This window comes from Pseudonaja textilis, chromosome Z (genome assembly GCF_049901715.1).
Source record: "Pseudonaja textilis isolate UNSWEBS1 chromosome Z, rPseTex1.2, whole genome shotgun sequence".
Taxonomy (NCBI): Eukaryota; Metazoa; Chordata; class Lepidosauria; order Squamata; family Elapidae; genus Pseudonaja; species Pseudonaja textilis.
Window position 1 is genome coordinate 33717191 of NC_142008.1, and position 18227 is coordinate 33735417.

The window sequence follows — 18227 nt, forward strand, 5'->3', positions numbered from 1 at the left end:
TTGTATTTCATTTAAATAACTTTTAAATTTAGTGATAGTTTTCACTACATTGTTTTCAGAATATAGCTCTAAATTTTTCTTGGCATATTTGTCAAGTATAACTCAACATTTGTCTCAAGAAAAGCAAGCATCTGGTCTGTTAAGAATTTCATATCCTTGTTGCCTCGTTCATTTATCTGTCTTAATCTGTGCTGTTATACATTGTATATGTTATTCATATATGCGTATATATAATTTATATCCATATATACACATGTGTTTACTTTATATAAATAATAAAATGATCTACCATAGTGAGAAATAAATTGATTCCTTTGCAAACTTTAGGACTTGGACTTATTTTGCAGAATTTCTTGCAACAATTATATATGTCAATTTGTGACCTTAAGCTTGGCTGAATCCTTGGGAACTTTTTTTCTTGTTAGTACTGCAAGGCATTGAATGTAATTTTTGTTTAAATAATAAAAAAAAAATCCATGTGATGAGATCCATTTTCCACCTGTGAATCAAAGCCTTATATCATTACTGCACACAAATCTTTATTTAATTCAGGGTTCACCAACCTTTTGAACCTCCGGGACCACCAAACTTATAATTTTAAATCCTGCAGACCAGAGACCCTGGGAAAATCCCCCAAATCAATCATTCTTTATTTGGGATCGCATGATACTGTCTCCAGCTCCATTCTCAGAGGGAGAGAGAGAGAGAGACTTTTGGCTTCATGCAAGGAAAACAGCAGAAGCAGCAGAAGTTTTTTTTTCTCTCCCCCATAGTCCACCAGAATGCCGCAACCTCTTGGAGCAGGATGCCTTGCAGGGTCCCAAAGACTCATTTCTGGTGGAGTTTGGGGGAGAGAAAGAAAGATTTTTGCTGCTTTCCTTGCATGCAGCCAAAAGCATAGAAGGAAGAAGTGGAAAGAAGCAGCCTGGTGGCCAGGCCAGACGCATGGGGCACATAACACTGTAATATTAATCTACATATAACAGTGGTTCTCATTGAAAAAGTCCATGATATTGGGAAAAATTGAAGGCAAAAGAAGGAGAGGATGGCAGACAATGACATGGTTAGAGAATATCATTGGTGCAGTGGATGTCAATGACTCCAGGAGAAAATAGGGGACAGGGATGGGGAAGGATAGTGTCCATGAAGGTCACAAAAAGCTTGACATGACTTGTCAACTGAACAACAAAAACTGCATACCACAGGCCTGTAGTGCCATAGTAAACTCACAGGGATTCCATAGTATATTTTACTATTTAATAAATAGAACTGTTAGTAAGTCTGCTTCTGTGCTCAGGATATTATTGCATACAGTTTGCGAACCATGAAAGTTTAGGAACATTTGCATAGAGCAGGGTTGTCAAATTCGGGTCATCATGGTGATGTCATATGATATATCAGGACTTTTTGCTCGCTAAACCGGGTGGAAACGGAATCAGCAAGTGACACATCCAGCCTGAAGCTGCAAGTTTGACACCCCTGGCATAGAAAAAACATCCACGCTGCCCTCAATAGTACCTATAGATGTTTAGCGCCAACTTTTGAGAAATATACTGATTTTTTAAAACAACCTTTTATTATATACATAGCTGTAATTATTTTCATGCATTTAAAAATAAAACATAAATATATAAATACACAGAATTTCCTATAACAAACAGCCAATCAAGCTTAGGAGGCAAGCCACTTTATTTATACTGATCAAACTGTTAGATAATGTATTTTTCTTCACATAGTATTATACTTTCCTTTACCAAATTCAGCTTGACTTACACACACTCACACCCTTAGAATATGAATCCATATTTGAGACCATCTGGTGAGGAAACATAAAAATAAAAGCATGGTTTGCTTTTCTACTAAAGTTGTTGTGTTAATTCAAAATAACCCAGCCATGTATTTTTACAGATGGACTTGGTGGCCATACTTGCCATGTGAATTCTCTACAGGGGACCTGGGAACAGCAAAAACCCTAGGATATGCGCTTGTCTGCCTGCTTGCACACTTTGAAATGTTCGGCAAATCCTGATTTATTCATCGCCAAATGTTTTCCTATCTGATTAGGCAGTTTTCTACTTCAGTAAGCATGTAATATGGAGGTAGCCAAATTTCCACACTGAGGAGTGAAACAATAATATTTTTGGTTTGCAAGTAAAAACAAGCTAAAAGAACCAGCCTGTTGGGATCATAAAGGGATTCATGGGGGTTTGAATTCTAATATAACTATATTCTGGGTATGAAGAAGGGAAGATTTAGGATTCAAAATTGTTTAGAAAAGAAACACAAGGTCATATTTGTAATAAATTATCTTAAGGGAAAAGTGCTGGCATCTGGTGGTTGTGGTTGTTTTGTTTCTAAACCCACATTTCTAAACCTATGAGTGAATTTGGCATATAGTGCAACTATTTCACCTATAATGTTTGATAAGAGATTCTGCTTCCTGTTGGAACTCAACTCAGATGGTCCTTCTAGTATATCTGAATCAAGCAATCTAATTAGGTCACATCTGCCAGGAGCCCCGCATCTTATGATCTCTATGAAAAGAGGAACAGTTAGGTTTACAGAGATACATGTAGAGATCTCAAAAGAGTGGCTCGGGACTAGGGAAAGCTTTCAAATACTCAGAAATGCATACATAGAACTTGTTCATATGAATGCACAGAAAAATAACATAATATGTGAATTCTCAGGACATAAGGCTATTCAAAACTGACTTATGTTTTAATATGATTCCTACATTGGTTAATATTTGCATTTAATACAAACCAATTTCAAATTTTAGAATATTACATAAGGGAAATATACAAATTACAGTGCAGCTAATGTATGACTATTCAAAGCAAAGCTCACAAAATTTAAAAATAAAAATTTGAGTTGCCATGGTAGAATAGGCAGAAATATTAATTCAATAAATAAATAAATAATTTTTGTACTGGATTATATGTGTGGTTGAAAATTATGACTTTATAACACAATATAGTTTGGGAGGGTCACAAACTAGAGCCAGATGTCCATGGTATGATAGAAGAATGGCAATACTCCTACAGCAAACATTACTAAAGCAAAATATTGTACAACTAGGTGCAAAATAACATTTATGTATATACAGCGATCGTTAAAGTTTTGTTAAATTTTCAATAAGTCTGGATAAATCTGTTCCAAAATATTATCTGTTTTCCACACAAGTCCTAAAAGTAGTTAAAGAAAATCCAGTTAAAAAGACGAGTTTAAAACAATATATCTGTCCATTGCCCTATTTAGGATGATCAAAAGCTACATATTTGTGTATGGCAATATATTTTGAGCATTATCTGTTCATCTAAAGGAAAAATTAGCGTCAGATTTCAATAAACAGGATGATAACTATATGTAAAATTACTTGTCTATATGCTGACAATATAATTTGATTCTTAAACTGTGTTGTGTATTTTCTTAAGAAGATAATGGAAGTTGGATTTCTGAAGTCATGAGTGTAAAGGGGATATCTAATAAAAGGAATGGCTCTTAAAGATAATCTGAAAATTGCTTCTGATTCAATGTACAGTAGCACAAAGGGTATCTTTTGACTCTTACATGATCCTCATGTTGACACCATTTTTCTGATCCCCAGTTGTCTTCTTAGCCCTATTCAAAATGCATGTAAGAATTAAAGTAAAATAAAATTTATTAAATTAAAACTATTATACCATTAATTCCCATATAATCTTTCCTGAATGCTAAGGTAATCAGGTTTTTATGTTTTTTGGGTGGGTCCCACTGTAGACATATATGAGATCATTGATGAACTTAGCATTCTATATGGCAGTTCTCCTATTATGGAAAATAATTATCAGAAGAGCTGAAACATATTCTTTGTCCAATTAAATCATGACCCTCAGGCCAAGCTTCGAAAGAAATCCAGTTATTTATTAGGAGCTTTATGTCGGCATGGATCAAGTGAAGCCAACTCTGACCTCACTTAATTCATGTCTTAGGTCTGACTCTGTTTCTCCGTTCCCCCCAGGTGTGCTATCAATCATATTCCCCAAGGAAGCAATTTAATGGCTCCCTCTGGCCACTGTGGATCTCCTGGAGATAACCTTGATGTTGCTGGTGGAATGTGCTTTGTTTTGACTAAAATGCAAATGCCTCAATGCAGTTGTGCGGCTCGATTCCCCATCCCCCTGCCTATGGCAACTCGAGAGCAGGTCAGGAATGCTTCACAAGTTGACATACTTCTTTTCTTCACTACAATTTAGGAAAGAAGGTTTTAAATGTCATTATTTTAGCCACATGTTTTGATGGTCATGGTGACAGTGGTGTGTTTAACAGATGTTAGGCAGGTTTTGATCTGTCTCTGTTAAGAGCTGATAAGGAAAGGTCTACTATCTATAATATATGTTGTATATAAAAAATAAACAATACTTTTAAAATAGCACATGTAATCATTCATGTCTAACAAGTGTAGAAAAATATAAAAACACACTGCGATAAATTCAAGAGAATTTACATCCATATTTTGGCATTTTAAAAATACTTGAAATAAAACTTATTTTTTAAAAAGAAAAATTGACAGTATTTAATACACCAATGCACACAAAACTGCAACATTCATGAAGAACCAAGGAAGCCAATGGAAAAATTGATTCATTATTTATAAATATATTATAAATATGGTTCTATATTTCTTAAAATATTAAGATATTATTTTTTAGTTTTAAATATATTGCAGTTTTAAATATATTATAAAGTGAAAACATATAGTATTAGTTTATACTTGCTATGGTTTAAAATATTTTTGTTAGTGAGATGGGCAGAATAAATTAAACAAACAATTTTTTATGACAATTTGAACCAAATGCCTGTAGACTTGTTATAATATAAGTATATGATGGAGAATAAAAACTAACAATAACCTTGGGCTTCTTTTCAAATAAGTTATAAAAATAATTTTATAATACAAAAATCAGTTTTAAATAGGTTTTCAAGACATTGATCCAATCTAGCTGTTTAGGCATTGTTGAATATCTAAATTACCTCTGTATGTATCCAGAATTGGTAAAGGAGATTAAACTGGAGATGAACAGCAAATACTGAAGGTGGAATACAAAGAGCCATTGGGAGGTAGAATATCTAAAAACAAAAAGAATAATGGACCAAAATATTCTTTTAAAATTCAAATTTGTCAAGTAAGGAATTTTAGAAGTTAAGACACAATACTTCAGCAATCTATTATCCTCTAAATCCAGTGGACTAAAATTTTATTTTTCTAAGCCAAAACCAAGGTAGGGAAAGTTCCACTGTGCAACTCTCTGTATTGTGGGTATAAAATTAGATCATGATATGCCTCAAACAATATGAACAGAAAGAGCCAGATAACAGAAAATTCTTGGCATCCTATGATAATCTAACCCTGTGAAATATGTTTCTTTGAAATCTAGTAGCAATAAAGAGGAGAAAATGACAAAATGGGTTGCCATGTTTCATTATTTTAAACTTCTTAACTCAACTATTTTCCTTGTTGTTCTTTTCATATGGAACACCTTACTTGTCAGAATGATGAATTCCTAAAGGAGTAATACTTTCCATACAACTCATGTGCCTCCTTCTAATTATCATTAAGAAAGAATCTGAAAACTTCCAGGCCAAAACATTAGCACTTTTATCCAACAAAGGCTTATATAACATTTGTATATTTATATAAAGCATTTTAAGAGAAAAATTTGGAACAGTTATTATCTGGGAAATATAAAATTATGAACTGACAGCATATAGCCTTTTCCAAAGCAACAAGGGAAGATTGTGAGAAGTTTGATTATTTTCCATTTTGGCATAACAAAAAAATTGATTTTTGGCACAGTGAAACAAAACAAGCAGCAAAAATACTTTTGCTTCTTTGTCGAGTCCATCTGAAAATAAAAACCAATTGCTTCATTGGAGACCACATATTTTCATAATACCACACAAATTATAATGTTTGGTTTCAATCTGCAACTTCTTATATAAATATGTCCTGATTCCTGATTCCATAGTTAATAAGCTCTCATATCTTCAAGAACATCTCATTTTAATTAAGAGAAAAAAATTCACCACATAATCGACTTGCTTCTTAATCCATTTACGAATTTGTTCCAATTGTCCATGATGCTAAACAGTGTAGATGGTTTATTAGATTAGCGATTATATTATCACATTATTGTGATACTTATTTAAATTGTTATAAGTCTATAAGAGTGGCAGTTCAGCAGTGCAAATCCTTAGTGCTGCGTAAAGGGGTGAGCTCCCGTTACTTGTCCCAGTTTCTGCCAACCTAGCAGTTCAAAAGCATCTAAAAATGCAAGTAGAAAAATAGGGGCCACCTTTGGTGGGAAGGTAATAGCATTCTGTGCACCTTTGGCATTTAGTCATGACCACGGACACATCTGCAGACAGCGCAGGCTCTTTGCCTTTGAAACAGAGATGAGCACCACTAATGAATGACTAGCACATATGTGTGAGGGGAACCTTTTTAAATTACAGAGATTTTAGGATGAATTTAGTGAAATATATTAAAAAGCAATGACAAATTATAATTTCAATTTAAATGCATGGTCTGAAATACTTAGAGTATTATGTGAAATAACTCACAATAAAAACAGTAGACAACTACTTTCAAAGGAGTAGGCATAATATAATGTGAGATAGTTTGGAACTCTATTTTAAACTTATTTTCAATGAACCTATTTTCATATTTTCCACTGTTTACTAATAAACTATGACTTGACTTCTTAAATTGTAACTATTCCATTCCAAAGGCTTTGTTATCATGGGTCAGCAAATCTGACTAGTACTTCTGTGAAAAATAGAGTAAACTTTTTCACCTTCTTGTAGCTCTGGTTCAAATTACAGAAATAATGTGAGAAGGAATGGTGATCAATGGCTGTCACAGTAAGATTGCCCTCATATTCAGCATGGAGGTCATAGTGTATTTGATCATCTGACAAATTAACTGTCTTAAGGAAGGAAAGAGGCTAAATTGAGCAAGAAACAGTCACTAATTTTTTTGTCTTTGACATGCACTACATATTGGACATACTTACCCATGATGCAAATTTTTGCAGAATAGATTGCCTTAATGCGGTGAATAAGTTGTAATGTTCGGAACTATGATGAACCTGATGTCCAGCCCATAAAAAATTAATTTCTGTAATAAAATAAAAATATTTGTGAGCCATGCACTATTATGATGAAATTTAGATTTTTAAACAAAAATTACCAATAAGCAATATGTCCTTTCATGTGCACATAAATTTTGCATTTAGAAATATGCATGATGCTCCAGTCTATGAAAAACATATGTAATGTGTTGATCTAATCAATATCCTAGCAGTTAATTCTGAAAAAAATCTCTGACAGACTGCAGAGAATGATATCTTGAATTCTTTCCTGAATTCCTTTCATAGAAGTAGGAAATATTATATTTTGTTCTGTGTAATAACACAGTATATTCAGGGTGGGATTCTACCAGTTCGCACCTACTCGCTAACACTGGTTGCTAAGCAGTTTGGAGAACCGGTTGTTAGAAGAAATTACTGGCAGGACTAGTCTTCCTGTCTCAGGAACGTCTCTGGAGTTTTTTCCCCTCCTTTGCTGGTACTTTGCTTGTGTGGCGTGACCATTCAAAGTTACAGTGGCACCGAAAAAAGTGACTTATGACCATTTTTCACACTTACGACTATTGCAGCATCCCACAGTCATGAGAGGCCAGGCAAGGAGATGTGTGCCTCGAAGTGAGTGATATTGAGTTGGCCACACCCAGCCAATAACATGACCACCAAGCCATGTCCACCCAGTCACATGACCACCAAGCCACACCTACCACCTAAGCCATGCCCATGGAACTGGTTGTTAAAAATTTTGAATCCACTCCTGAGTATATTGTATCTAAATGCAGGGATATAAATTATTCAAGAGGTTATATTTCTCTATAGCAGCCCTGGCTTGAACTAATCCATTTCCTTACTCAGTCTTTTTTTTTTTTGCCAGCATCTCTTGCCATATACATCTTTTGCTTTGTACTATTTAGTTTTTAGTTACTCTGCTAACTAGTTTTTAGTTACTCTGCTAACTAGTTTTTAGTTACTCTGCTAAGGGAAAGACAGATAAACATACCAGATGCCCAAACTCTCTCTATATAATTTATTTCCAGCATTCTATTTTGTTGTAAAGAATAACAATATATAATTGTTAGAAATTTGTTTATTTTTAACCTGGAAAAAAGTATCTAAAAATAAAACTGTAAAGGAAAAAACAAGCATTTTAACAGAGCTGTATGTTTTATAAGCATATATATGAATTTAAAAGTAAGCATGAAATAAAGAAATGTATGACACTTATTTTATTGCAATTTCTTTCACATACTCTTTAAGTATAGGTAGATTCCAATTCATACATTCCTTTGAAGTTAAATGTTTTATGCTTTACTGCAAAAAATCAAGTATCTTTTTTTCCTACTCAGGAAGATACCCACCCACCCCCAAAATCACTGCCTTCTTCAATTTCTCATATAATACAAGAATCTTTCATTTATTTATTTTTAAAGGTACATAAATAGGATCTATCACAAATTGATTCTCTGATTGAAAAAAGTAATTTAATTTAAAGAAGGATTTTACAACAGATTCAAGGCACAGAAAGGTGATCTTGTATTATTGGAGGCAACCAATTAATTTGGTCCTGTCAGGTTTTTTTGTTTGTTTGTTTTGTAACATCTTACAGATGTTTTCACAGGTTTTTTTTTGCAATTTGTACAGATGGTGCCTTTCTTCAGAACAAAACAAAACTACAAAAAGACTTAAGACAAGATATCAAGGTAAGGTTGGGTTAAGTATACAGCAACAACATGCACTTGTCCAGATAACTAACATATTTAATCTTTTCTTAAGATAACAGTAACATATTCCTCAGCAATCCACCAATCTTCCTCAATAATAAGATTCACAAGAGGCCTACATGTGAATGAGTTGCTTAAAATATTGGGATAAACTAGCTTTTCTCAACTGCCAAACAACATTGGCAGCTAAAGATTTTAGAGAGAGATACAAAACTGGCAATTCTTCTCCCACTTTTTATATTTTATTGTTATACCAGACAAATTTCAAGCCTGAAAAGTCCTGTTAAAGTCCACTTGAACTTGTGTTTCTAATTTTTTTCCATTTGACAGCAACCCTGTACAAAGCCTAGAGGTGTTGATTAAATGTTAATTAACACTTTATGGCCACGATTCCTACATTTTCATTCAGAAGAAGGTACAAGCTAATCTCTAGTCCAGAAGTTTCCAAACATGGCTGGCTAAGAAATCCTAGAAGTCCATAACCTTAAAGTTGCCAGGTTTGAAAACTCCTGCTCTAGCCCAACATGTGCACGTTGGTCTTTATCTCTCTTTGATACCCGGTCTCAATAGTCACTTATTATTGCCATTTATTTAAAGTAGGTCTAAGATCACTATTTTATTTATCTTGGATATGTGAATATGTCTTTGGCAAACTCTGCTAAAAAAGATGAACTCTTTTGGTTTTGACAGATGTACTGCCTAAGAGGTGTGAGAAAGCCTTAAGAACATCACTGAATGAAGGTGATTGGTGGTCTCCAGAAATTGTTGTATTTATGAGGTTTGATGAGTTTAAATAAAGCATATGATAATATGAAAATTGACTAGGCAGAAGCTTCTTTGCAATAATGCAAACATGTCCTTAAATTGCGATACATTTGCTATATGACATTGTAAACATTATACAACAGTATTCTCTATGCCAAAACCACATTGGAAGGATGGTGCTTAATACCCAATGTAAATCTCTTAAATGAAACACATTAAGAGATCTTAAGACCAAGTATTGGACAAATTTCAAACTATGTGTAAAGCTAGATATTAACATTGATAACTCAAAAATTATGACCTGTTATAGGAAACAACTTAATCATCCATAACTATATGAAGCTCTCACAATACGTACAACTAAACCTCCCCCCACTATGATTTAAACCTGGAAAGAATCCCTAATATCCACTCTACAGCGATTTTTTTAAAAAAATCATCTTCTGTTCAACTATATAGTATTCTTAAACTTCAATTCATAAGGAAAACAAAATAACTTAATCTACCCTTCCTAATGAGTTCATTAGGGACTATGTTATTCATTCAAACTACAATAGTGCATAATAATTTACATTTGAAATACTTCCTAGGAGTATGACAGAAGCTAAACGAGCAAACTAAAAAAAAATCTAAAAAGTGTGGAGGTTAAAGATCTGTCTCTTTAGTTGTTTTAAAAGCATATACTTCCTATCACAAACTGTGTGTAACACAAGCCTCAATTCAATGAGATACAGCTGTGCAAATACAATACTGTAACTGAATCTTGCTTTTTTGCTCCCCCTTCATTTTTTTATATTATGAAAAGTCAAGGAAAAGAATCTATGATGATTTTATATTCTACTCTTATTCACATGAAGGTCAAATGATATTCAGAAAGAATTACTACCAAGTCCTTTTTATTGCTAAACAGTATTCAATTAAGCTAGCAAAAACAACAACAAATTATGTTCTTCATTTTAAATACATTAAACAGACAGCTGGGAAAATTAGTGTTTAAAAAACCCAGTACAAAAACCTATGCACAGGTGGAACTAAGGTATATATGAGTTTGCATTCCAACTGCTGTAGTGTTTCCCACTATTTATTACAAACAAATTATTAGTTAAAATAGAAAGCAAAAAATCCTCTAATATATCTTGTTTCAATCAAACAACATATCAATTATTTCATACAATACACATTCTGAAGTGTCCATTGAGTTTGATATGGCTCATTCATAAATAATAAAGAAATCTTTAGAATCAAAGCTAAAAAAATTAATTTTGATTTTACTATACAAATGGCAACCTTCTGTGAAAAATTAATTTTCACATTCTGCACATTCACTGGTTGCTTTAAGGGAATTTTCCACCTCAAAACATTGTTTGATTCTTAATTACAATATACACCACAGCAGACTTTGCTTTCTACCCCAACCTGAATATAAATATTAGAAGAATATAATTTTTAAATGAGATGAATAAAATACAGCATGATTTTATTTCAGAATCTTTATTACATCCAATCTTTGTTACATCCAAATATTTTCACTACTTTTGAAGCAAAAAAATTGCAGAAAAATTGTAGTATTCATGTTATAACCATGTTATCAAACTATCTAGCCTTAGTCATGTTTACGTTAGAAATTCAAGAATTAAATTGAACACCAAGTTGAAATATCTGATCCAACTTTTTTTAATTTCAGGAGACATATTTGTGGAAATGAACAATGAGAATGTTTACCTTTCTTTTAATCCTCACTCATATGATATGGTATCATTTTCCATAGACTTTTCTTGGAAAACTACGTTATAAAGTCCTTCACTTACAACCAGAAATGAACCCAAAATTTCAATTGCCAAGCAAGACAGTTGTTCAGTACATTTTTCCCCTTTTTACAATCTTTCTTGGTGCAACTGTTCAATGAATCAGTGCAGTTGTTAAGCTAGTCATGTGATTTTTAGTGAATCTAGTTTCCCCGTTTATTTTGCTTGTTAGAATGCAAAAGATGACCATATGATCCTGTGATACTGCAATGTTATAAATACAAATCAATGGGCAAACATCCAAATTGCATGATCACAGGGATGGTGCAAGGGCCATTAAATGTCACTAATATAACTTTCCTATAGATTATTGTGAAGAACATAAATGAGAGAACTTAATCCAACTATTAAATTGGCCACACAAAAACTGAAAAGTTAGATGTTTAAGTTAGCTATCAGTGTTGAGACTTAACATGTTGTCAGAGTTTTGAAAGCTGTATGATGCTGCTGAATCTATTCAACACTTAGCTGGTTGTAACTAGAAGGAGAGTCTTTCAATTGGTCCTATGTTATTAGAATAGTCTAGACAGATACATCATGTTGCTGCCAGGTTTTGACTTTCATTCCTACCAAGTGATTAGACGATTGCCTCAAATGTAACTGTTACTTGCTGCTTTGCTCATTTTATTTGCTGTTTTATTGCTTATTTTTACATTTTTATTACTATACATTATTTTAGAAATGTTAGATCAAGAAGTAATTCATATGTGTGAAAAAAAATCACCCTATATTGCTGTAATCATTTTTAAACACTTTTTTTCTCTCTCCCATATGGCTTTCTCCCATATTCATCCTAAGGTCTGAATACAAAATTTTGGCATTGACATAATTGGCTTTAAACAAACTTGTTTAATATTAAAAGGCACGGGGAGATGGGTAGAAAGAAAGTGAGGTAGATATAAAATGCTTTTTGGGGAAACAAAACTGGGAAATTTACCGCTTCAATCTAACTTCTTTTTTTCATTCAATCTTATTTATTTCATTCAAAAATTAAAATCTTTGTGTGGTCTGTCAAAGATTCAAGGAATGGGCAAGCTAGTATCAAATAAGAAATCAGGGAAATGTTCCCTGGATATACATGCAAGAATGAGTGCTAAACTTGTCTTTAAAATATAAATGCCAAATTGAAATCTCCTGCCTGGTTTTCTGCCATATCATTTAAGAAGGACAGCAATCCTTCCTACAGATAATATCCACAAAAGTTAAAACAATCCAAACAAATAACCAATCTGATGCAATTTAGATAGAAAGTTCCACAGAGTCTACCCAGAAAAAATAGAGGCAATCACACCACACCTACAAAAAGAATCTGAAGGTAGCTATATACCACTGTATCTCAAACAGTATATTTTGTTCTTATTATCTGAACAAAAACAACAACAACCAATTCTTTATTTTGGTCACTTATCACTTTTACAATCTAAGACATAGAAATAACTTTAATAAAACAAAATAGAATGAAAAGGTAAAGTCAAAGTGGTCAGCACAGGCAAACTTTCTTAGTCAGGTAAAACATTGGTAAAGCCACACTTGGAATACTGTATCGAGTTTTGGTCACCACAATACCCCCCAAAATTGAGACCCTAGTAAGAATGCAGACCTATGGGACAGAAACTAAACCTTATGATGAACAATCGCAAGAACTGAGAATGTCTAGTCTAATAGGGATGACATGATAACAAGCCTTCCAATATTTACAATATATTCCTGTCACAGAGAGGAGAGGATCAATATATTCTCCAAAGCATCTGAGGCCAGGCCAGGAAGTAACAGACGAAAACTTAACAAAGAAAGATGCAACCTAGAATTAAGAAGACATTTCCAGTTTTAAATACATTACATTTTAAACCAATGTATGTAATCTATACTTCTGCAATTCCTCTGTACTAGAATTACTAATTATTAAAGTTTTAATTCTGTATGTATATAATTAAACTTGGACTTATGACCATAATTAAGCCTAGAGTTACAGTTGTAAATTATTATGTTCATACAGAAGTCAACAATACCTGAATCTTCAGGTTTTAATTGGGAAAATATATTAGTAATCAAGTTTTTAAGCTTATCTAATTCATTTTGGAAAGTAAGAAAATGGGAATTCTGTCTTCTCTGATCCTCCAAATCTGCACTGTCCTTTCTATGCCATTCTGAAATACCAACACTTTGACAAATTACTCAAATATATTCTGCACTGATCTACCAAACTCCTTAATGTGGGACCCTTCTATTCTAAAAGCCCTTCATTAGCCGAATTTTCAGTACTATTTTTGTTTTGCTTTTCTTCAGAGAGAAAAGTTGGTAAATCATTTCTTGACTGATACCTATCCCTTCACTCATCTGTTCATTAAGTAATTGTGTGAATTATTGGGTTTTTTTCAGTATTATTACACCTAGCATTTGATTTTGTTATATTGAAAAGGTAGAAATATCAACTGGCAACTAAAATGGAGAAGTGTAAATTCTCTGCCATTAAACATCCAAAACCACAAAGTTTTCTCTTCCTTATTTACTGTTCAGGTAAAATCAAATTTATCAAAAATCCAATTTAGGCATCAGGAAAATTGCCTTTAGGAAAGCAGATTAAAAACACCAAAACTTATTGGCAATCTTTTCAAGAACCCCTGAAATTTTGCTACTTAACATTTATATATTTTTGCTATCTGGTGGCCTACAAAGTTTGAAAAATTAAGATTACAATTAATTAGCAAGAAATAAAATTTCCTACAATCCTCTGAGCTATAACTAAAACTTTATCAAATCACAAGGACTAATGCTGGAAAACCAGAAACTTGCATATATAGAAACACAAATCTTCTAGTGCACTTCTCAACTATGCTTCGTTTACTTGCCTATTTTATATGACTTTGTACGTACAGTGAAGCCTGCCTTTCAAGAATCAAAGTGTTCATATTTTTGAAGTGCAAACATTAAAAACTTTAAACTAAAGTTTTTTTTAAAAAAAAACCCTGAAATTCCAAAGAGAATATATTTTCTTTGGAAGGATCTGAAGAGGAAACCACTGGAATGAGAATGAAATAAGAAAATTCTCCTTTTGTTCTTTTTTTTTTTAAGAGTTCTTATTTTTCTCTGTACTGGGCTGTCTTTTTAAAGATTGATGTTTGGTGTCACTTCTAGGAAGTGCAGACTGTTCGGCTTCATTGCAATCTATGTCCTCATCCCCTTTCTCTGTTGGATACCACATACTTTGGCAGCCGATATTCAGATGGGAAGTGCTTTTAATGGCAAGAATAGTTGCCAGTGAAACCTTTTCCCACAACATCCAAAATTCTGAATATGCATACATTAAAGAAACAGAAAGACAGTTACACCAAGAGGAAAACCACTGAGATTAATGCAGTTGAATGCAAATCAAGAGAGACAGAGAAATAAAAAGCAGCCCAATTGTATTTCATTCTTAATGTCATAACAAGGTTTCAAAGAACTACATACAACTAATTCCACATCCAGAATATCGAGGAACATCTTCAAACCTGATGACAAACTGCATTCAAAATGAAAGGGATTTGTGAAAGCAGACTGAATTGTACTGTGACATAAAAGCCAGAAGTTAGGAGAAGTAGAAAAGAAAGTAATAATAAATCCCACTGGGAATGTGAAGTCCACGAGGAACTTAAAGTACTGTAGCTCTTTGGATTCTGTCTTATGCATTTAAAGTGGCCCTGCATGGAAGTAAGAGTTTTTATTGACCAATTTTGTTCCAGAAAAATTTCACTCCAAAAGCATGTGCAAAAAAGGAAGTTTTATTATGTATTTTTTCTTCTAGCCCTCACCATAGGATAAAAGGAAAGTAATTTGCTTTTTATACAGCAAACAGCTAAGAATGGCAGATTGTTTAGTGTGTGCCAGTTTCCTTTAAATAAAGCAGCTTAGCCTGAAATTTGCTGTTAATGATCTAGAAAATCAGTATGCAAAGTATGTTCCTCACTTTGAAAAGAAAACTCTATTCTTTCTAAAAAAAATTGATATAGGATGACTTATCGGGATAATATTGTAAATTATGTTTACTTTTCTGTAACCCAACTTGATGCCAATTGTTGCACTATTACATATAAAAGTAATAACTTTTCCAAGCTATCTAAGGGAGAATGGAGCAATTATCAATAAAAATCATAAGAATTTAATTATCTAAAGAATAGTGGCCTTAAAAACAATGTTTTCTATAATAGATTTATATAACAAAAACTATATAATCATATCCAGTTCTGGAAGACAAATTGGCAAAATGTTCACCATTTCCAAAGTTTTCTTTATTTTTTTATAAGGCTGGCATATTTGGCAAATAAATTTGGGAACTCATTTCCAAATGTGACAAGATATTAGTGGAAAGGAAATTTATGCTCTCTTCAAAGAAACACCAGAAAGTAATTGAGATGTGGTATGCACCAGATTGAGAGCCAATCTCCACTTAATTACATTTGACCATCCCATTAGATGGTACACATCTAATACACATCCTGTCTACAAAGAATTTACATCTGACTCAATCTTGGATTTGGTTCTTCTCTGCATGACTCCCTTCCTGTAAGCCATCATTAACTCCAATGTAAGACTAGCCCTTTCCTTAACATGAGATACGATGGATGGATGGATGGATGGATGGAATGGATGGATGGATGGATGGATGGAATGGATGCATGGACAGAGAGACGACAGACAGATAGGAGGTATGCATATTCTAGAGGCAGGGAGCCTCTAGAATAAGTCTTTGTCCTGTGATGGAGATTATCTTGTTAGTGGAAAGGAATTTATGTTAATTATTATGTAAATGATATAAATTGCACTAGGAATATAGTTTTATACTAATGGATACTTGAGAGTAATGGTTATCTTATTCTCCCAAATGGTCCATTAAAATGAGATTATAGTCTACTTATAAGCATATCTGGGAAAGGAAATTTATGGGGTTTGTTATCTTGCTAGGAGTGGTGGGTTAAGGCATTGGCTCCTAAATTTGGGAACTCATTTCCAAAAGTGTTAAGATGTTATTTTTTAATTTACATTAACTTATTTGCTTTTGTTGGATAAATTCTACATTTTTGTTACATTGATTTTAAACTGGAAGATGCCTTGAGAGTTCATTTGGAGAGGGAAATATATACCAAGTCAGTACATAGTATTTTTTTTAAAAAAAGGATGTTTATTATTTTATAACTAAATACTATTATTTATTTTATTATAAATAAAATGTTATAAAATGTTATAAAAATGAGAGGGGAGAAATGAAGGAAAGAATATATTAGTTATTTGGTGGAGTAGGAAATGTTTTTTTCTTTAGGGAGAGATTAAGAAATATTCAGTTTTAAATATAGCTTCTTTACATTCACACAAAGGAGTGTTCACACAGTTTTCCCATTTTTTTATTTTTTTTCCTCCACGTCTATAATTCTTGATTTTGTTTTCCCTCTGGTCAGTATTTTTTTTTCCTGCCAGCTGCAAAAAGTTACAATAAATTTACCTGGGGACTTTTTTCTGTTTCAAATGACAAAAGATCAGTATTTTGAATTCTACACAGGGCATCTCTCATATTCCAGTAGACCATTTTACACACACGTGCACTTTTCCTAATCCTTGTCATCCTGTACCCCCTAACACTCCCTTGATGTGCCATCATTGCACTCCCATCCCTGCCTCTAAACCACTACTTGCACATCATTCTTAGCCCTTGCTGACCCTTTCACACAATCTCCCCAACCCTCCCAGCATGTCCCTCGTGCTATCAGACCGCCTTCTAGTACCCTGCACACCCTTCCCTAGCTTTGCAACATGTCCTTCACATTCTTTTACATCCTCTTATGTTCTTCTTACCTTGTGAATCACTTGGGATTTGCAACTTCTTGCCAAATTCCCATCTGACCTGGTTGTGGCCATCTCATCTATGACTCAGAGATTCACTTAACAATGGCAATAAGGAGAGCTGGGATAGTAATTACTAAGTGAGATTCCTCAGAAGGTCAGTGGATGCAATTTCACTTTATGATCATTTTGCTTAGCAATAGAAACTCCAGTTGCAACATTAAGTCAAAGACTACCAATATCGTAGCCAATACTAAACTAGTTGTATTTAGAAACTAATATGCTACAAATCAAAGTACCAAATATTACTTGGTTGTGTGATCTCTTGATCCTACATATATCTTAAATATATTCTTTTTAAAAAGGATGGATGATTAGTGCCTAGAACTTCCTTTGGGAGAAAAGCTAGTAGAAAGCATTCAGAAATATGGAAAAAGTTACAAAGTTCACAGAGAGCAATTATTAAATCGCCTTCCAGAAAATTAGCAAAATTCCCTACTGATCTATTTTGTGGGAGTGTTTAGGATATATTCTCAGCTGTGTAGAGTGGTTCAAAATGCCAACCAACCAAAACCATTATTAAAAATTCATTGATGGAAGAATGCTAGGGGAAAAATAGAAAACTAATATTAGAAAATAACTAGATAATCTATATCAATTTTTTGGTCTCATTTTCATACATCATTTCTACTCCTTTTTATACCTACACTCCTTTTTAATACCTCAGAATTTGTGAAAAATTAAATTGAAGAGAATTATAAACTATGACCAACATTTTTTAAGTATGGGAAAATTCCATTGTTGTTTGTATGAATCTTTTTGTGCAGAGCAAATATTATTAATATGTTTTTCATACAAATCAAAGCCATGGGAACATGTATTTCTCAATACTTATTTATACTTCATAATGACATATCCTGTGTGATGATTTTGCTTCAACTTCCTGCAATACTGTTGCAGATGAAAACATGCATCTGTAGTGTAATACATTA

At 33.1% G+C, this 18227-nt stretch overlaps 1 protein-coding gene across 2 annotated transcripts in view; it reads right to left on the reverse strand.

The window, feature by feature from the left end:
• The window catches only part of AGMO (alkylglycerol monooxygenase), a 141805-nt gene that overhangs the window by 81527 nt on the left and 42051 nt on the right, over positions 1-18227 (reverse strand). For both annotated transcript variants that reach the window (XM_026706360.2, XM_087916318.1), the window contains 2 exons: positions 7059-7162; positions 5017-5112 (listed from right to left, as the gene is read on the reverse strand). In XM_026706360.2, coding sequence (XP_026562145.2) covers positions 5017-5112; positions 7059-7162 — 200 coding nt within the window. The remainder of the gene's footprint in view (positions 1-5016; positions 5113-7058; positions 7163-18227) is intronic.